The sequence below is a fragment of the Neophocaena asiaeorientalis genome, unplaced genomic scaffold, assembly GCF_003031525.2.
Source record: "Neophocaena asiaeorientalis asiaeorientalis breed wild unplaced genomic scaffold, Neophocaena_asiaeorientalis_V1.1 scaffold31, whole genome shotgun sequence".
NCBI classification, from domain to species: domain Eukaryota; kingdom Metazoa; phylum Chordata; class Mammalia; order Artiodactyla; family Phocoenidae; genus Neophocaena; species Neophocaena asiaeorientalis.
The window spans coordinates 1,659,094-1,680,053 of record NW_020175320.1 but is presented as its reverse complement, the minus strand read 5'-3'; the positions used below and the strand labels follow the sequence as shown (position 1 = coordinate 1,680,053).

Below are 20,960 nucleotides of genomic sequence, written 5' to 3'. Positions count from 1 at the left end.
CACAGAAATGGGCAGCCACTGGCAGGGGGCACAGCAGGGACATCAGACATGTACTGACTTTCTAGCCACTCATCTCTTTATTTTAATGTCTCTGGTCCTCCCCCCTGCACTACACGCCAATCTCAAAGTTCAAAGTTCAAAGTGACTGGGTTTAGGCCACAGATGCAGTGAGGCTTGAGTGTGTATTGTGTGGTTGAGCAACTCCTTTTTAGGTTTTGCTCTCTACTTCTCCAGTACTCTAGCCTTTATCTTTCTAGGAGAGAAGAACTTTTCCCTCCTTTTTGAATTAAGGACTTCTAAGTCCATATGAAGTGAGGCAGGTAATCAATTTAAGATCACATACAAGAAAAGTCACTTAGACTGTCTTGGAAGATGGGGAAGAGAGTTATATAAGTTTGTTATAGATGAAGCACATAGAGTTATGTTTAAGAAGCATAAAAATATGTGAAATTGTACTTTAATTCTGTATTTTGTCAGGTTGAGGAGGGAGATGAAAGAGAAGAAAATAAATCTCAGATGTGGAGGGTAAAAAGAAAAGCAAAGGGAATGAAGATAGGGAGAAAGGCTTATTACCCTTAGCTCAGAGGTGGAGTTTCTAGGAGGATTTTGAGTTTTAGGTCAGTTAACGTTCCTCTTGGACATTAAGTTTCATAGCATCATCTCTTATCACCGCCCTTTGAAATGCTGATTGATTAGTCATTCATGCTAGTTTCTCAGAATGCCGTAGGTATCTTAGCATCACCCAGTGGGACAGCAGCAAGCAGGCCAAGAGGAGATCCTTCCCTTGGCTGACAAAGCAGACAGCAATTCTGCCCTGTGTTGTGACCGTCCAAGGTCAAAAATGCCCCAGCCTGCCAAATAGAGCAGCTTAGGTAAACAAGGGAACAGACCAATGTGATCTTTAACAGCAAACTGCTTATCACTTGCCTGATGGCAGTCCTTTATCTTTCATGAAGATACACGAAGTACTCTGAGCCACTTACCATCTTTGGCTACAACCCTTTACCCCTGGCCAGTCCTGTCACTTTCCTTCCTCTTTAACAACCAGTGCAATGTATTGGTTTCCTCACTGTCACTGGAGAGTCAAATGCAGGGTATAGCCAAGTTTTCTAAATTCTTTGGCTTGCCTCTGGCCACAGTTGACTCCCATGCAGCCCCAGGACCATATTTATTGTTCAGTGGTTAGCTACTTTAACACTGCTGTCATTAACACCCTAACGTCTCCAAAGAGCGGTCCTCAGACCTGCAGCATGAACATCAACTGGGAGGTTGTTAGAAATGGAGGATCATAGGCTCATTTTCAGATCTTCTGAGTCAGATTCTACACACTACCACAATCGCCCGATGATTCTCACATGCTGCACATTAAAGTTTTAGCCCTGTTGGCCTCCCTGACTCCCATCTTTTCGATTCCAGATTGCTTCATCTGCCAGAAACCACACTTAAGTGACCTTGAGACTCAGGGCTCCTTCATAATCTTTGTGTTCATTTTAAAATTTCCTAGGGTACTCTGAGAATGACCCCTCAAACTCCCTTTCTCCTCTTCACCTCCTCATTCCCATTTTTTCTCCTCCCATTGCTATTTTCTTTCTCCCTAACTTTACAGAGATCAGATGACTTTGCTGTGCTAATATTTTTTTCCTTCTATGCCTCAATATATTTCTGGTCTTCTGCCACCCTCTATTTTCTCAAGTTTCAGATGAAGTAATATCATTCTCATTTCTAACAATAGTTCTTTCACCATTGCCTTTTATTTATTTTTAAAATTTTTTTATTTCTTTCACCATTGCCTTTTATTTATTTTTTAATTAATTTTTGGCTGAGTTGGGTCTTTGTTGCTGCACTCGGGCTTTCTCTAGTTGCGGCGAGTGGAGCAGGAGCTACTCTTTGTTGCAGTGCACAGGCATCTCATTGCGGTGGCTTCTCTTTTTTATTTTATTTTATTTTATTTATTTTTTTTTTGCGGTGGCTTCTCTTGTTGCGGAGCACGGGCTCTAGGCACGCGGGCTCAGTAGTTGTGGCGCACGGGCTTAGTTGCTCCGCAGCATGTGGGATCTTCCTGGCCCAGGGCTCGAACCCGTGTCCCCTGCGTTGGCAGGCAGATCCTTAACCAGTGCGCCACCAGGAAAGTCCCTACCTGTTCCTTTTATACACTTTCCTTTTCCCTTCCTTTAGGATCTTGCTGTCTTACTGGTCTTCTTTCTCACAGAATTATTTCCATCATCTCCACTAAACCCTTCCTTTTTGTATCCAAATATGCAAACATGTTCTTTTAAGAAAATCACAGCATACACATTTCACATTCACTTGATCCTACTTTTTTTCTGGTTTGTGTTCTGTTTCTCCTCTTTCACAATCAGATTTTTCCAACAAATGGTCTAGAACCATGGTTTACAGTTGGGGCAATTTTGACCCCCAGCCCCTTCCTTTCAGGGACATTTGGCAGTATCTGGAGACATTTTTGGTTGCTGCAGCTGTGGGAGGTGTTCCTGGCATCTGGAGGCCAAGGATGCTACTGAACATCGTGCAGTGCATAAGACAGCCCTCACAACAAATAATTCTCTGGCTATGGTGACCAACCATCCTGGTTTGCCTTCAGCTTTCTGGTTATAGCACTGAAAATCCTGTATCCCAGGAAACCCCTCATTCCTGGGCATACTGGGATGGTTGGTCACCCTGTATCTGGCCCCAAACGTCCAAAGTGCCAAGGATGACAAACGCTGCTCTAGAAGGAAGACCCATTAACTTCACTTTCTTCTCACCAACTCCCTTCCCTTCACTCTGTTTTTTTTTTTTTTTTGACTGCACACCATGTGGCTTGTTCCCCAACCAGGGATTGAACCCGCACCCTCGGCAGTGAAAGCACAGAGTCCTAACCACTGGACTGCCAGGGAATTCCCCAATCTGATATTTAATTTCTGTTCCTTTCCATGAAAACAGTTCTCTTGAAAGTCACCAATGGTCACCTTGTTCCAATCAAGTAATCCAATTGCCTCTTCTCCTCCCCTCAACCTTTTTGATCTCTTTCAAGCATTTGACACTGTAAATTTGCTCTTCATTTTTAAAAATATTTTTTATTATTTATTTGGCTGCGCTGGCTTCTAGTTGTGGCACGTGGGATCTTCGCTGCAGCGTGTGGGGTCTTTAGTTGTAGCATGCAAACTCTTTGCTGAGACATGCATGTGGGATCTAGTTCCCTGACCAGGGATCGAACCTGGGGCCCCTGCATTGGGACCACAGAGTCTTAACCACTGGACCACCAGGGAAATCCCTGCTATTCATTTTGAAGTCTTTTCCTCATAATCTTGCTTCTCTCCCTCCTACCCTCATCATCGTGCCTTCTCTCTTTTGTGGGTTCCTATTTCTACTACATCTTAAATGTAGGTAGTCTCTCAGTTAAGTGTTCCTTGGCTCTCTTCTTTACTCTCCTAATAAAAGAATTAATTTCACTCCTTATCTTTTTTTATTTTTTGCCTGTGCTATGCAGCTTGTGATATTAGTTCTCCGACCAGGGATTGAACCTGGACCCTCGGCAGTGAGAGCACGGAGTCGTAACCACTGGACTACCATGGAATTACCTAATTTCACTCCTTATCTTCAGCTCTCATCTTTATTGGTTGATTCCCAAATCACTTTCCTGAGTCCTAGTCCTTCATTTCCAATTAATTGAGGGGTTCCCTTGGATACCCAGCAGAATCTAAAACTCAACCTGATTAATGGCAGGTTAAGAAGAACAATTTTATATGTTGGCAAAGAGGAAAGATAATACAGTCTGTCTTCTATTTCCAGTCTTATCTTCTATTTTGATCTGATATAATCCTTAAACTCTACCCAACCAGGATAACTCTCTCCATGCTCTTATATATCTTGTGATTCCCTCCTTCCATGATTTTGTTCCATGTATTCTTAAACGTAGTTTTTTTTGTTTGTTTTTTTGTTTTGTTTTGTGGTACGCGGGCCTCTCACCGCTGCGGCCTCTCCCGCTGTGGAGCACAGGCTCCAGACGCGCAGGCTCAGCGGCCATGGCTCACGGGCCCAGCCACTCCGCGGCATGCGGGATCCTCCCGGACCGGGGCACGAACCCGCGTCCCCTGCATCGGCAGGCGGACTCCCAACCACTGCACCACCAGGGAAGCCCCTGTTCCATGTATTCTTGAAAACTGTAAATCACTTCTGCCTTTTCCTTCTTCAGAACTTCCTAATCATTTCAATCAGGAAAGTGTGGAATGACAAAAATACTGGATTAGGAGTCAGAAGATCTATTTCTGTCACTTTACTTTCTTTTAGGATTGGGACAATTACTTGAACTTTCTATGGCTATATATATTTTAAATAAAGAAATAATAATCCTATCTGTGCCTATCTCAGGTAGCTAATATGAAAAAATGCTTTGAAAGATGTGAATTGCCATATAAGCATTGTCTGACTTGAACTCCAATAGCACTTTGAGCCTTTCATATAGAAACTTATTATCTCTTGCTTATAAAGTAGTGACAATTAGACTTCTTAAAAGTAGAGATCATAAACTAAGCCTTTTTCTTCTGTAGTTTCTATCACTGTGCATATAATGTTAACAGATTGAGTAAAGACTGATGAAAGAAAAGCAATTCCACCTGATATTCAGTCTTTATTCTTGATTCACTAATTCCAAATATTTTATACTATATCAAATTTATCACCCTTTTTTTTTTTTTTTTCAAATCTCCAATTTAGGTGATGTCTTTCCAGTGCAAATGAATCCAATAGCTCAATCTCAGTTTATACCTTTGGCTGAAGTTCTTTGCTGTGCTGTATCTGATATGAATGCCGCTCAGATTGTAGTAACACAGGAATCACTATTGGAACATTTGGTGAAACATTACCCAGGTAGCGTAACAAGTTTTTATCTATTAGTTCATTGTATGTGTTTGGTTTCTATTTATAAATCATCTTAAACACATAAACTGGGCAATATCTAATTCTTTTTCTATTATAGAACCTTGTATTAGAGCCCTGGTGGAAAAAGGTCTGCATCAGCAAGTTTATGAGTATTTCTTTTATTTTCCAGATGAACTTTTTCAAAAATAATTGTTATGGTAATTATTAAGTCAGACTCTGTAGAAAGGAGTGCAAAGGAAAAAAATGAAGATTCAATTTCTCCCCTGCCTCCTTTTTTTTTTGACCGTTCCCCTCGGCATGTGGGATCTTAGCTCCCCAACAAGGGATTAAACCCGTGCCCCCTGCAGTGGAAGCGTGTGTGCGAGTCTTAACCACTGGACCACCAGGGAAGTCCCTGCCTTACATATACATATGTTCCCATATCTCTTCCCTCTTGCGTCTCCCTCCCTCCCACCCTCCCTATCCCACCCCTCCAGGCGGTCACAAAGCACCGAGCTGATCTCCCTGCGGTGCCTCCTATTCTTAAATTGCTACTTCCCAGAGGTGACATCTTCTGTCATTTATAGTTTCTCATGGACACTTTCATAAGTTGTATTTGAATATATGTATCCTTTTAAAATAAGTTGGATCATTCTCTCTGCACCTTTCCTTTTTTCCCTTTAAAGACGTGTTTTTGAGATCTTTCCATTCCATATAAGCATATATCGATCTATCTCATTCTTTTCATAGGTGCATGATATCCCAGTGCATGAATGAAGAAGAGTATTTTTTTATTTTTCCCATTATAAGATATGCTTATTGTAGAGAAATCCAGAAAATATAGAAAAGTAATCACTTATAGTACCACTACTCAAAGGAAACCAATATTAACATATTGATGTATTTTCTTTGTGTTACACATTTTTAACATTGTTTTCATAATATGAATATAATTTTTAACTCTGCTATTCAGAAAGGGAATTTCTTTTAAAATTGTTACCTTCTCAGTTTGAAAAACCACCATAATCCAGATGTTAGGTAGTTTGCCCTCATCCAAGCACAGACTGATTTTCATTTTCTCTTTAGATTCTTACTGAGGTTTAAGCTATGAGACTGGTTTTCAAAAACTTCCATGTTTGCTCTCAAGAAGGCTTTCCTTAGTCACAATTTAAATTTATAATGAGGTTGTATAACTTGGTGTTTGTGTTTGAGTGAACAGATTTTTTTCTTTGCTTAACCGGTAACCTAGCCGTATGTCTTTGTGTAGACGAAATTATATTTCTGTTACTCAGTTGAATTATGATTATTGTTAATGCTTCTTTGACATTTTAATTATACATATTAATTGTGTTACAGTTAGCTCTGGGTTCATCAAGCAAATGTGTGGTCATTTCTGAGTTACTGATTTCACTCATTAAAATGTTTCTTATTCAGAACGTATCAGTGTAAAGTGCTTATTTGTTTTAGGCATTGCAATTCCATCTCAAGATATTCTCTATACCACTCTGGGAACTCTCATTAAAGAAAGGAAGATTTATCACACTGGAGAAGGATACTTCATAGTTACTCCTCAGACTTACTTCATTACAAATACAACCCCTCAAGAGAATAAGAGAGTCCTATCAGATGAAAGTCCCCGGATGCCAACTTCCATTACATACCTGGTGAACGTGGAAAGCTGTGCAGACCTAGCCAAAGAAAATGCGGCCCCCATATCCCATTGTCATTCTTGCCAGTGTTTCCATGATATGTGCACTCAGTATATACAGGAACCACCAGCTGCTGCAGAAGTGACTAGAAAATGCCGGAAAGGTCTTGGGGAATCCAAACCTTTGGTACAGAATCGAACAGTTTCAGTGTCTGAGGAGAATCACGTCTGTGACGGCGCCAAACCTTTACCATTCACAAAAGACAGAGAAAAAGCCAAGAAATTTGGCTTTAGCCTCTTCTGGCGCAGTATATCCAGAAAGGAGAAGTCCAGAACAGAGCACAGCAGTTTCTCTGCCCAGTTCCCACCAGAAGAATGGCCCGTCCGAGATGAAGATAACTTGGACAATATCCCTCGAGACATTGAACATGAGATAATCAAACGAATTAATCCCATTTTAACTGTTGACAACTTAATCAAACATACTGTCATAATGCAAAAATACGAAGAACAGAAAAAATATAATAGCCAGGGCACTTCCACTTATATGCTGACACTCAGGCATAAGTATCCTTCAAAAGTGGGAGTTAAGAAAAGTCAGGGCCGGTCTGTAAAGCCTCGAAGGCGGGGCCATTCCCATAGAGATAGAGACAAAGCCAGGAGTCAGGGAAGTGGGCCTCAGCCAGGAAGCATTAGGCTGGAGAAACACCCCAAGCTCCCTGCTACACAGCCCACCCCCGGAATTGAAAGCCCAAATGAAGTAGAACTTCAGAAACCACTTGGTGAGAATCCATCAGTGCTAGGTTCCCATCTGATTTACAAAAAGCGAATCAGTAATCCTTTCCAGGGTTTCTCTCACCGAAGGAGCCCAATAACCAAAGAGCACAACATGCAGAAGATCGGTGATCTGAAACCCAGTCAGATTGGACCAAAGGGAAAGCCTTTCCAAAGGGCAAGGTCTTTGGATTCCTCAAGAGTCTTTGAGAGTGAAGCCAAACAGTCATACGGTGAACAATGTAATGATAAACTGAGAGCAGAATCCATTTATATGAATCACTCTACTGTCAAACCTATCAGTGATGACTTTAGAGATTACCTCTTCAATTACTCTCAATGTGGTGTTTTGCAAAATGATAGTAAATGCTGTTCCTTTAGGGAAAGCACGTTGAGATGTGATGTGTATGGTGGAGAAAATGAGGCAATCCCTGAAGTCTCGAGGGAAAGCTACTCTCATTTTGACACATTAGAAGAGACAAAAGAAACACAGCATGTCCTGCCATCACAAGGTTCCTCTTCTTTAGACCAAGCATCCTCTGCTCGTAGATCAGTTGATGAAACAATACACCAGTTCCAAAATCTTGGTCTTTTGGATTACCCAGTTGGTGCAAACCATTTGAGACAACCTGAGAGACAAGACAGAGACTCAGAGGAAACTCTGATGAGAAAGGCGTTTATCCAGGAAGCAGAGACTGTGAGTCTAGAAAATGAAGGACTTTCTGATGACGACCAGGCCTTGTATCAGAATGAAGCAGATGATGAGGATGGGGCCTGCAGTTCATTGTATCTAGATGAGGATGACTTTTCTGAGAATGACGACTTAATTCAAATGCTGCCTGGCCACATTCAAGTTTCCTTTCCAGGGGGAAACAAGTGGAATCACTTAGGAAAACGAAAGGTGACCGAAAGGTCTCTGACTGAGTACAATAGCAACATACAGAGGTTTGAGCCTCTGGTGCTTAAAGGAAATGAACATTACAAGCCCACTGGGTTGCTTACTAATCCCGGTGAAGGCCAAAAACCTAATCTGTCTGCTGAAAACTGTGTCCTCAATTTAGGGATCCAGTCTGGTTTTGACTATGAAAAGGAACCCAGCGTAGCTAAATGTGTACAGGCCTCAGCACCTGCTGATGGAAGTATATTTGATTACTACAGCACAAGGAAAAGTGCTTCGGAGGCTGAAACCCTACAAGACCCTGTTGGTGACACAGGAAAGAAACCAGCCACCTGGAGTCAGAGTGCTCAGGATCAGGAAATGAGAAAACAGTTCACACACAAGTTAGAACTGTTCAACACTTCGCATATGCCAGTGTTGGCTCAGGACGTCCAACCTGAACATAGTCACTTGGAAGGAACAGAAAATCAGAGCATGGCAGGAGATAGTGGAATAGATTCTCCACGGTAAGTGCACATAGAAGTGATTGGCCACTATCCCACGGGAATTATTAAAATCAAGGGCATCTTGAGTTACCTTGTGGGAGACCCCTGAATAAATTTTTTATAATGATACAAGTCTACCAGCCTTTACTGAATAAATTGTATGAAGTTACAATGAAATCTCTTATATAATAGGATAGAGTTCATTTTTAATGTGAACCAAGATTTGACTGTTCCACTACTACTAAATCTTGAATTATTTCTAAAAATAGGAAGGGACTACCGTAAACCAAGCACTTCCTGAACTGAAGGTTGGAAAGTTTTCACTTATATTCCTGGTTCTACACAGGTTGAGATAGAGATGTGGCTACTTTCCACTAATATTTTCCATGCCAGTTTGTTTAAATAACATTGTTCAGCATATAAAAGTAATTTGGGGGCTTCCCTGGTGGCGCAGTGGTTGAGAGTCTACCTGCCAATGCGGGGGACACGGGTTCGTGCCCCGGTCCGGGAAGATCCCACATGCCGCGGAGCGGCTGGGCCCGTGAGCCATGGCAAAAAAAAAAAAAAAAGTAATTTGGTCATAATAGAACATTTAAAGTACTGAAAAGTAGTTTTTTAAAAACATCTATAATCACCCTACCATCTAGATATTTTTAAAAATCTTTTTATATTTGGTGTATTTATACTTTGGTCTGAACATATTGAATCTATATATTTTGTCTGTTGAGCTCATACTGTAGTTACTATTTTGCATGTTGCTTTTTTCAATAGAATATAATGAACATTCCCCCATGTTATTAAATAGTTTTCTAAAAAGTCATCTTAAAATTTGGCATATATCTTCATTAGTTTTTTTATTATATAAAATTATTGTGTACCTCTTTTTTAAACAGTAATATAGAAATGTAAAAAGTAAAACTGGTAGTCTCCATTCCCTAGCCTTTTCCATTCCTATTCCGTAGAGGTGACCTAAATATTGTTAACAGTTTGGCGTATATTCTTTCAGACATTTTCCCTTGCATTTATAAATATAATTATTTTCTAACAACAGAGCATACAGAGCTGTGGCTTTCTTTTAATTTATCATGGATATCCTGCAATCAGTACATATATATCCTGCTTTTTGGGGGGCACCGCACTGTGCAGCTTGCAGGATCTTTGTTCCCCGACCAGGGAATGAACCTGGGTCCTCAGCAGTGAAAGCTCAAGAGTCCTAACCACTGGACCATCAGGGAATTCCCTTCAGCTCATTGGTTTTTTTTTGTTTTTTTTTTTTGCTGTGCCACGCAGCATGCATGTGGGATCTTAGTTCCCTGACCAGGGATCGAACCTGTGCCCCCTGCAGTGGAAGCATGGAGTCTTAACCACTGGACCGCCAGGGAAGTCCCTCATTTTTTGAAATGGCTGCTTAGTATTCCATTATGTGGACCCTATTATTTACATAACCATTATTTTCCTTCCTTTGACATTTAGATTATTCCCAGTTTTTTGCTATAATAAATCAATCTGCAGTGAATTGTTATTACTAAATGTTTGTGGACATTCCTAATTATTTATAACTTAGGCTAAATTCCTGGAAGTTTGCATTTTTTTATTGGGGAACAAGATTTTTTTGCCTGAAACAATAGTTTAATTCATATTAAGTCATTGAAGTATCAAAACATTTGTCTTTGAGGTAAACAACAGTATAAACCAATAAGCCATGGGTTCCCTTTTTTTCCTCTCTGGCAAAAACAAAAATAAAACCAAAAACAAACCCAAAACAGATAAGAGAAATTGACATGAATTGAGAATTTAAATTTGAGAAATCTTGAGAAATTTAATTTTTAAAAATTGCTTATAATATGGTTTTCTTGAAAGATTTATAACTATAATCATTAAAGACATTTATAGGAAAAGGGAGGGGAGATAACATTTGGACATCAACTATGTGCCGTAATTGGATTAGGATTAGGGAGACAGAGATGAACAAGATGTTGTTGCTACCTATAGGAAGCTTACAATTTAGCTTAGTTTAGTTGAGGAGACCAACAAACAATAAACAAATTGAACTCAACAACAAAGCATAAACACTTAATTCCACATCTCTTTGGCAGTTATGAAGAGTGATGGGCTGTGTGGGAAAGATTTATGGAGGACACATTTTTGAGACATCTCTTGATGTAATGGACAGGTGAGGGAGAGGAGGCAAGGTGGGAGAAGGGGAATGTCAAAAACAAAATGCCCAACCAGTAATGTGAGTTGGCTGAAGCAAGGCAGATGTGTTGGATAAGGGACTAACATCGCTTACAGCTCCTAGGAAAGGAACGCTAGTCAATATGAAAAATATTACAGTTGGCTTTTCCTTTCCATATGCTTACTCAAAAAAGAAACAACTTATACAAGAAGATATTGGTCATTTTAGTTGTATAGAAGAGTTTTTCATGGAGCTTATTGTTTCTGCCTAGAATATACTTGATACTGGATCGAGAACAGATGTTCAGAGAATATGAACTTCTTAGAAAGCAGCTGTCAAATAATTGAGTTGCCATTGGGAATCCTTTAAAATGTAAAGAGCACTTTAGATTTTTAAAGGTTAACTTATTTGATAAGTTAGTTCCTGTTAGTAAATGTACTCCTTCAAAGTAACAAATGAAGGTATTTTGCCTTGGTTAGAAATCCAGGCCCTTTTGAAGGCAATAATTCTGTTATTTTTAATATCTTTAGGACACAGAGTCTGGCATCTAATAACTCAGTCATTTTGGATGGACTAAAAAGAAGACAGAATTTTCTGCAGAATTTTGGAGGCACAAAGAGCAGTCAAACACCCACGTCCAATTCCTTACTACAACTAACTCCAGTCATAAATGTTTAATTCTTTTTTTAAGATTTTTTTTTCAATGTGGACCATTTTTAAAGTGTTTTATTGTATTTGTTACAACATTGCTTCTGTTGCATGTTTTGGTTTTTTGGCCTTGAGGCATGTGGGATCTTAGCTCCCTGAACAGAGATCTAACCCATGCCCCCTGCATTGTAAGGTGAAGTCTTAACCACTGGACCTCCAGGGAAGTCCCATAAATGTTTAATTCTTATTTTTCTTTTGGAAACTTTTTTTTTTGTAAAAATGTACAGCATTAATATAGAATGTTTTAATCAACTGAGTTTGTAAGAATTCTCTAAGGCCAAGCATATATGTTATTAACCTCATTACATATTTTGTTGTAGTTACTGGTTTTTTTCCTTTTTTGACATTGGCTTTTTTAAAGCTTATTTTACTATAAATTTATTGGGAATATATAGATTGTTTACAATAAAAAACATGGAATCATTGGTCTTCTTCCAATTAAATGTAATTTAACTTGAATCATCAGACAGACATTCATTAGTTTCTCAAATACATAGGAAGCTAACTTACTACCTAGTAGTGAATTTTTGTACCCACATCAATACCAAGTTCTTACCGTAAGTGGATCTCACCAGATTTCAACACAGAACCCCAGAAAATAGTGTGTTAGGGTTGCATAGATACGTTGTTTGCAACTTAAGTCTTTTATAATCAGAAAGAATTTATATAGATGTGTTGGGTGCAACAAGAATTCCTTCTATCCAGTCATTGCTGCCAAGGATATCCTTTGTGAACAGCTGGAACATGAACAAATGTCTCCACACTATGATTGACTGACAATGTCCAAAATACCCATGGCAGTAGACATATGGCTCAACTGTTTGGTTCCTCCCCACGTTTGAGGCTCTCTCTATAAAATGGCTTTGAGAAGTCAGGATGTTCTCAGATGGTGGAGATAGAAGGGAAGCAGAATGGTTGCAGGACGGCTGTGAGTGAAAGGGAGGTTTTGAATTAGAGATTTAGAGGGAAGATGCAAGATGGCTGATAGACAATTTTTCTACATTTGATCCACTTCTGTTCGCGATAAGACCTCCGTAGCCTTGCCAGTATTTTTTCTGGCAGGACTTTTCAGACCAAGTAGTGGAATGGTCAGTTCTCTTGGGTCACGAGTGGTTTCAGCATGTCGGGTAGATGCTAATGCTGATTTCTGGTTGAGGGGATGTTTCTACTAAGAGGTTTCTAAGGATTATCAAAGCCTTAGAGCTCAAGGATGATTGAATAGAGAGAGAGTGCCTCTTTCCAGCTCTCACCATCCAGATAACAGTGAAGGCCAGAATGAAGCTCAGCAGTGTGGAGAGCTGACTCCAGGCCCTGTGGGAGTGCAGAGGAGGGGAGATCAGATACGCTGCTCTGTTTCATTGTGCTTGCACCACTCATTTCTGACTGTTGGTTTTCAGTGGCTCTGACCAACCTACCATGGCATTCCAAGATTACCTGTGGTTACAGGGGGCAAAGTACCAAGAAGGGTAATCTGGATAGAAAAGCCTTGTGGGGGAGGCATTGGTTTAGGGGGGTGTCTTACAGCTTGGAATCAGTATCAGTGAGTGGAAGTTAGGAGAGAGAAATTTCAGCTCAATATGAAGAACTTCTTATTAGACAAAACTATCTGAAGATGAAATAGGCGGCTTTGTAAACAGATGAACTTCCTGCTGTTTAGGACATTCAAGCAGAGGCTTGGTGATCCCTTGACCGGTGTGTTGCAGAGGTATTTCCAGTACTTTTCTTAAAAGGATGACTGAGCTAGATGATTTTGAAGATTGCTCCCAACTGTAAGGTTCTGTGCTTATAAAACTCAGTGAAGGTTATATGTCAAATATATCCAATTAAAAAAAAGGAAAGAAAAAAGATTCATTGAGGATCCTGTGAAGTACTGAACTCACTCAAGATTCCCAAGTTGCTTCCAGTTCTTCATTTCTGCACCTATCCCTACCAATCCTTGGAAAAATGAGTACCAGCAACTCTTCTATCTTTGATCTTGGACCTGGACAATTTTCTTAATAGAGTAAGGAATCCAAAGTCTTTTGTGACTCTATCTACCTCAAGGGACCAATGAAATCCATCTAATCTTGCCACCAGGTGCATTATGACACTCTCTAAATGTATTAAATGAAGCCTATTATGAAACCAATAAACCTCCCTTCTACAAAACACAACATATGACCACAGGTATTAAAGATGAGCGTGCATGTTATTAAATTGTTTGGGAGATTATTCTCTACAATGGGTGACTTGAATTTTTTCCCACTATTTTTGTGTGTGGAAATTTTACTTATTCTCTTTCCCATTGCAGTCTGTTTGCTAAGAGAAAACTGTTCTCTTGAAACAGCATGGTGACCTGAGCTTCAGAGTCAGATAAGTTTAAATCCCAATTCCAATCCTTGGTAGCTGTGTGATGGAGAAGGTTACCAAACTTCTCTATTCATTTTTTTCATCTGTGAAGGATATCTACTTTATAGGATTGTTGTAAGATTTGAGGATAATCTATTGAAAGTGTCCAATGCAGGAGGCACCTATTATTGTTACAAACATATGTGTGTATATTTTTATATATTGATTCACAAAACTTGTCTAATACATGGCCTACTATACAGGTAACCTGTTTTTGCCAGGTTGTCTGGAATTCCTCCATTTAGAGAGTCCTTTAGGTTAAGATTATAGAAAAGTATTGTTAATCAAAATCCAGATATGCCTGGGGGAGGTATTATGCTTTTGGCTAACAAGTTTTCAGTTCATACCTCATGCTATAAATAGGATAAAGTATGCAAAGCATGGGCTGATTGTGGCTACTCATATAATGTGAGATCATGTTCATCCTCTTTCATCTGGGATCTCAGACCCCTAGGAATCCTTAGAATAGCTGGCTTCTGCAAACTATTTTCAATATTTCAAAAATCCTAATGGAAATTGTACATTCCCTTTGCTTAACTCCTTGCTACTAAAACATCAGTTTCTTTGCCAATGACTGAAATTACACCTGCTCAGTAATGCAACCCTATCACATGCTGGTGTGACATTGTTAAGCTTCATCTGTATCTTATTCATATATTAGAAGAATGATCATTAATCAATTATTATTATTATTTATTTATTTATTTTGCGGTACGTGGGCCTCTCACTGTTGTGGCCTCTCCCGTTGCAGAGCACAGGCTCTGGACGCGCAGGCTCAATGGCCATGGCTCACGGGCCCAGCCGCTCCGTGGCACGTGGGATCCTCCCAGACCGGGGCACGAACCCGTGTCCCCTGCATCGGCAGGCGGACTCTCATCCACTGCGCCACCAGGGAAGCCCAATCAATTATTATTAAATGCAATTTAGCAGACAGAATGTTTCAAAGTGTCAGAGCCATGAGGAAAAAACAGAAGAAAGAGCCGTAGCAGTGAAAAAATGTGGGATCAACTGTATTTTGAGAACCCATCCTACAGCTACCTGAGAAGGCTTTTAAGGAATGGGGAAGACAGACTAGTGCCCAAAGGGAGTGTGGAAGAGAGACATGAGAGTCACGAAACAAGAATGGTGAGGGGATATATCAAAAACAAACTCATGACTATCTTTCTGGCCTCTACAGATCTTTCTCAGTTGAAATCTTAGACACATGTTCCATTTTTAGCAGTTGAGCAGGTCCTATTTCTTGGGGAATGGTGCCCTCTTCTGGAGTAACTGATGTGACTGTTCCCTTCCACCACTTGATTGAAAAGCATCTACAAAGTAATTGATTAGAAAAACAGACCTCCTCCATTTAAAAAGCTTTCCCAAATAATTTGAATTAGGAGCTAGATACATACATCAGTATACATATGCTAAATATGTTCAAAGCTGTCTCCTCGCCAACACTGTCAAAACCTGGAGCTAAAAGTAGAAATATAAGTACCTCTGTACATCATCTCTGCTGTACTGTTATATCAGGGGATCCCCCCAGTTTCCCTGAACTATCAGTAGGGAAGGCATTTTTGCCCCCTACTTTACTAACAAAAACACAGGTTTTTGAGTTTAGTTGGCCAAGGTCATGTGGCTAGCAATGGCAGAAACATCGTTCCTGGTCTCTCTTTCATTTTCTTCTTACTTCTTAGTACTCTCCTCACTCTCTGCCCCCAGTATCTCTTGATCGATTTATAGCTGACCCTTAAACTATTTCCATCTCATAACATGATGGTTATGTTATTTAAAAATGATGGTTCAATTCCTCTTGTCACATAAGATTGACATGCAGATGCAAAATGATGGTTCTTTTTACCTTCTACTCTCTATGGAATAAAAATTAAAATCTAGCCCTCTAGGTTTGAGAATGACCAGAGAGAGGCAAGTTTATAAAAAGTCATCTTAAAAAAAAAAAGTCATCTTGTTTTTATAGGGTTTAATGAGCCAAAGTGAAAGGCAAGGGAAATCTTTATAGAATGTTGCAACAGACCATCAGATGAGGCACCCCAACTGTCAAATTTTGAGAAAGAAATTATATCAGTGGCTCTGGCAAGATATTTGGAAAACAAAGATGTTCTAATAAGATTACATTTTGAGTTACTTGTACATTTTAATTATTCATGCTACCCCTTCAGGTTCCTCCCATAAATTTTTAAAAATAAATTCATTTATTTATTATTTTTGGCTGCGTTTGGTCTTGGTTGCTGCACATGGGCTTTCTCTAGTTGCATCGAACAGGGGCTACTCTTCGTTGCGGTGCGCGGGCTTCTCATTGCGGAGCATGGCCTTTAGGCACACAGGCTTCAGTAGTTGTGGCTCACAGGCTCTAGTTGTGGCGCATGGGCTTAGTTGCTATGAGGCATGTGGGGTCTTCCCAGACCAGGACTCAAACCCATGTCCCCTGCATTGGCAGGTGGATTCTTAACCACTGCGCCACCAGGGAAGGCCACCCCCCCAATCAATTTCATCATCAGTATAAATCTCTTGAGACTTATAGGGACCAAATATGAAAAAAAGAATTATTCCTTCATTCCCAAGTTTTCTAGTTGATGCCCACTGAGAACACATATGTAGTGGTACCCCAATTTTTTCAGCTAAGCCACAGTTTGGTCAAGTTACTTATGACTAGGTTTAATTTACACACAGTTGCCCTTTCCACCTAACATAGACAGCAGCCAGTTTTGTTTACATGAGTTTGGTGCTCAGAAAGGTAGGGTTTTTAGAGTGTCCCAAATCACAGAAGGTCATTTAAAAAACACTAGTATACTTATTAGTCTCTTGCCTAGAGCGTCTCCAACAGTCTAGTCCTTTCCTTTTTCAGACCTGCTGTATGACCTTTGACATAAAAATGAATGCCAAAAATAGTCTTGAGGAGCTAAAACTTCAGTGTTTGATTTTCAACCACAACATACTAACATCTATTCCTATTATTATCCCAATTTTATACCTGTGAGATTCTTAGCCACACCCACTCCTGCTTCCACGCACATCATACCCTGTTTTAGGGCTACAAAGACTTCACAGTGGTAGAATTGAGAGTGGGTGTGAGAGAGTGGGACAAAAAGGTTTTAGAAAAGACCAATCTAGAGATGCATAGCTATTCCCATAATCTAGGGAGAGAGATGCATTTTTTCACCATCAACACCTGAACACTCCATTTGTTCACAGTATTGAATCCATAAGGTAACGTTTAGACAAACATATAGCCCCTGACTTCAGGCCAATCCACACTTAATGCAGGAGGCCTGTAGCAATCACAGATTTATCATTTGTGGTTTCAGCTATTTAGGACCAATCCCCAAACTCCAGGACTTGTAGCAATCTGAAATTTTGCTAAGACATAAGTTTGATGCTCAGATTACAAGGCTGGTGTGCTAGACATTGTCAAGTGGTTTGTGAAGTGCCCCGGCTTCTACATTGCAATTTGCTTTCTTGTTCTCGAGAGTAGGTTGAAGAGATCATGAAGAGTTAGAAGGAAATGGCTCTGAAATGAAAGCCAATCAGCTAGCACCTTTTTTTGTTTTCACTTTAAGCAAAGTCTTTATTTTCAAGGAAAAAGTATATTTTCTCATTTTCTGTTCTTGGCATAAATTTTAATTATTTCCAGTGGAACCAAAACCTCCTGAACCCCTTTCAGTGTTATCTAAAACTTGAACTTCCTCTATTTCTGGGTAAAATATCCGTTCACAAATGAGCCGTGCAATTCAATCACCCTTTTCGACATCGAACTTTTCTTTGCCAAAATTAAACAGTACAACACCAACATTTCCTCTATAATCTTCATCTATGACACCAGCTCCTACATCTATGAAGTGTTTTGCAGCCAAGCCAGAACGTGGAGCTACTCTCCCGTAGCACCCATTAGGAAGAGCTATCTGAATGTCTGTTTTCACAAGAGCTTTCTCCATAGGTGGTACTGTGTAATCACAGGCACTGTATAGGTCATAGCCCGCGGCGCGCTCGGACCCCTTGGTCGGAGCGGCGCCGCATGCTGCCCTCCTCCGCAGGCCGGGCCCATTTGCTGGGGGAGATGACTTGTGCCTCTTGAGAGCAGGGCATGGCAGGGCAGAATGGGAGCACAAAGGGAGCAGGCGGAACAAGAGACAGCAGGATGAGCGCAGCGCACCCCAGCTAGCACCACTGATGTAAGAAAAGAAAGGTACATTCTCAGGAGTTAGTCCTTTGTATTATCAAAAGGTTTCCAGTTTTGTTCAAGGCTGTAATTCAGGGCCAGTTAATTCCCATAACTAATATCCTTTTATCCACTGCAAATACATAATCTGTCAAAGACATTTAGGCTTGTTTTTTCTCTAGGTTTCTCCAGGTTTTCCTAACATCATTCATTCTATGTTTCATAGGAGCATCTTCCCCCCAAACGCTTTGATAAGCCCAAAGCTTTAAGGTTGGTGTGGCAGGGAAAGCATTGATCTCGGATTCAGGAGTTGAGTTTTCTAGTCCTGTGTGCCACGAACTGTGTGACTTCAAACAAGTAAATCCCTCTTTTAGGGGGTTAGTTTCCTCTAACGTCAAATGGGTGGGAAGGCCCTAAACTAAACTAAGGACCAACTTCATGACTAAAACCTAAGACTTGAGGGAAGGCTGTCCGGGAAACCTAAGACTTGAGGGAAGGCTGTCCGGGCCTAGTCTTCACCTCAAGCCCATCTAGCCCACTCCAGACCCCAAGACACCCTTTCCCACCAACTCAGGGCCGCTGGCCTCGGGCGAAGCTGTTAGACGTTAACGCCTCACCCCGCAACGGGCGGGGCCGCGGCCCGCAGCTTCCGGCGTCGAAAGGCGACGCGGCGCGTGGCGCTCCCATCGCCCCGCCCGCTCCCCCCCGCCCTCCACGGGCAGGTTCTCCTGCCAGACCGCCACACGCGCGGCCGCCGTCTGCCGCCGTGGCGGGGCTTCCTAGCCCCAGCAGTGAATGCTGGGAAACCCCGAAGCATCTCCGCTGTGGCAAAGAGAAATGTTCGGAGTGGGGGAGGGGGAGAGGGAGAAAACAAATCCGAACATTTTATGCTAATCAGTTCGCGCCTCCTTTATGGAGATTGGTCAGGGTTTTACTCTAGAAGCCAATCATTTCAGAAGAAGGGTGAGCCAATCGAGACTCCTCGCATTCATTGGCTGGGAGACTGAGTCGCAAGGAGAGAGTTTAAACGGAGAGTATCCGGGATTATTTTCCTCCGCCGTGCGGTGCGTGTCCCGGAAGTGACGTAGGCCTGGCCGGGAGGCTGCCCTGCCCCCGCTTCCTTTCACCCTGTCGCTACCCGTAGGTAGTTGTGGCCGCAGTGCCCAGAGGGAGGCGGCGGCAGCAGTGGCGGCGAATGATGCCTGGGAAACTCCTCTGGGGGGACGTTATGGAGCTGGAGGCACCTTTGGAGGAGACCGAGAGCCAGAGGAAGGAGAGGCAAAAGGTGCGCTGAGGATGGGCCGCGCCTCCTTTTGGGCTGCGCCGATTTGGGCGGGGAGGGGAGTCTACCTGATGGCCTGTCACAACCGGGCCGGAGCATCCGAGGGCCTCTCCTCGCGCCACCCTCGTCCCTGGGAGGTCGCTCCGGGACCGCTACTACCTCCACACCCCTAACCTGGAGAAAGGCAGCACTGGGCTTGGGCCCGGCCTCTCGTGGTCCCCGTCCTTCCTGTCGGAGCCTACGAGATGGGCAGACTCAAGTTCTCATCGCGGAATCTGTTCTTTCTGTCCTTTTCTTAAGCAGCGAGGCCTGTCATTTGGTTCTCGTTGGCCGTATTAGAAGATGATTAAGAAAAACGATTGCCTTGAATATGTGTAACTTCTCCGTCATTCTGTCTTGTATGCGAGAATCTTGGGGAAAGCGATCTTAGATTTACAGACCTCGATAACGGGTCAGTAGAGGATTGAGGAAAAGTGTCACAGCCAAAATTGCCAGGATTTGGCTGTGATGGAGATCGCGTGGGTTGTATTAGTAATAGCCTTTTATGTTAGTATTTTCATTCAATTCACAAATGTTTATGGAGCCTAATTTATGCCAGACTCTTTGCTGGGCACCAGGAAGGTCCTTGCCCTCAAGGAACCTGTTAGAAGAGTTGTAGAGACTTCCTGCCCCATCCCTCAAAAGGAGAAAGAGAGAGAAAAGAAAACAGAGCTTGGAGGGTAAGGAAGCAGTGTTTGAAGGCTGACATTTGACAAAAGAATGAAAATATTCTCTGTAGTCCCAGAGAGCAGAACCTACCCTTCTGACCTTATCACCAAGGTAAACTTGCCATTCTAGCCAAGCAGTTATTATTTTTTATTGTGGTAAAATACACATACTATAAAATTTACCATTTTAACCATTTTAAAGTATACATTTTTGTAGCATTAAGTACACTCACATTGGTCTGCAGACATCATATTCATTCAACTCGAGAACTTTTCATTCTCCCAGACTGAAGCTCTGTGCCCATTAAACACCAACTCCTCGGTTGCCCTCTCTCCCCAGCCCCTGGCAACTACCATTCTCCTTTCTGTCTCTATGAATTTGACTGCTGAAGATAACTCATGTAAGTGGAATCACCAAGCAGTTATTTTAATTTTTGCTCATTCTAAAATACTTGTCCCTCCTTCTGCATCCATATCCTATCCATCTGTCAAGGTTTAGTTTATGTCTTTTATAACCACTCCAGTGTACACATACAGTAATCTCATTCCCCCTTGAAGTCTTGTTCGAGTGCTATCTTTATCATTTGATTGGCATTTATTATGCCCTTCCTTGTAAAGTTAGCTCATTCTTCCTGAGTATATCTTTCCCAAGTATTTCCCAAAGATCCTTGAGGGAAATGACCATATCTTTGTCCATGCTTACATTTCACTATATCCTTGTGAATTAGTGGCTTTCACGTTGTAGTTTCTCCAGAGGTACTTGTTGATTTTCCTTTAATTATGAAAGATAACTAAAGATTTGGAAACAGATTGGAGTACCAACTAATAGAAATAGACATTCAAATAGTGGTCTGGCATCCAGATGAAGGTAACTGGTT

The 20,960-nt window shown here is 41.4% G+C and overlaps 2 protein-coding genes and 1 pseudogene across 4 annotated transcripts in view; 2 read left to right on the top strand and 1 right to left on the bottom strand.

The window, feature by feature from the left end:
• The window catches only part of STOX1 (storkhead box 1), a 51,143-nt gene extending 39,537 nt beyond the window's left edge, over positions 1-11,606 (top strand). Inside the window, exons 2-4 of one of the 3 annotated variants that reach the window (XM_024765541.1) lie at positions 4,714-4,866; positions 6,325-8,683; positions 11,369-11,606. In XM_024765541.1, the coding sequence (XP_024621309.1) occupies positions 4,714-4,866; positions 6,325-8,683; positions 11,369-11,516 (2,660 nt within the window). In that variant the 3' untranslated portion in view covers positions 11,517-11,606. The remainder of the gene's footprint in view (positions 1-4,713; positions 4,867-6,324; positions 8,684-11,368) is intronic. The other 2 variants (XM_024765542.1, XM_024765543.1) reach the window with 2 other exon arrangements.
• A 5,948-nt stretch (positions 11,607-17,554) lies between these two features.
• On the bottom strand, positions 17,555-18,020 carry LOC112413573 (deoxyuridine 5'-triphosphate nucleotidohydrolase, mitochondrial pseudogene; annotated as a pseudogene).
• A 1,152-nt stretch (positions 18,021-19,172) lies between these two features.
• Positions 19,173-20,960, top strand: part of DDX50 (DExD-box helicase 50) — a 32,544-nt gene continuing 30,756 nt past the window's right edge. Inside the window, exon 1 of the mRNA XM_024765573.1 lies at positions 19,173-19,378. Within this exon, the coding sequence (XP_024621341.1) occupies positions 19,289-19,378 (90 nt within the window). The 5' untranslated portion in view covers positions 19,173-19,288. The remainder of the gene's footprint in view (positions 19,379-20,960) is intronic.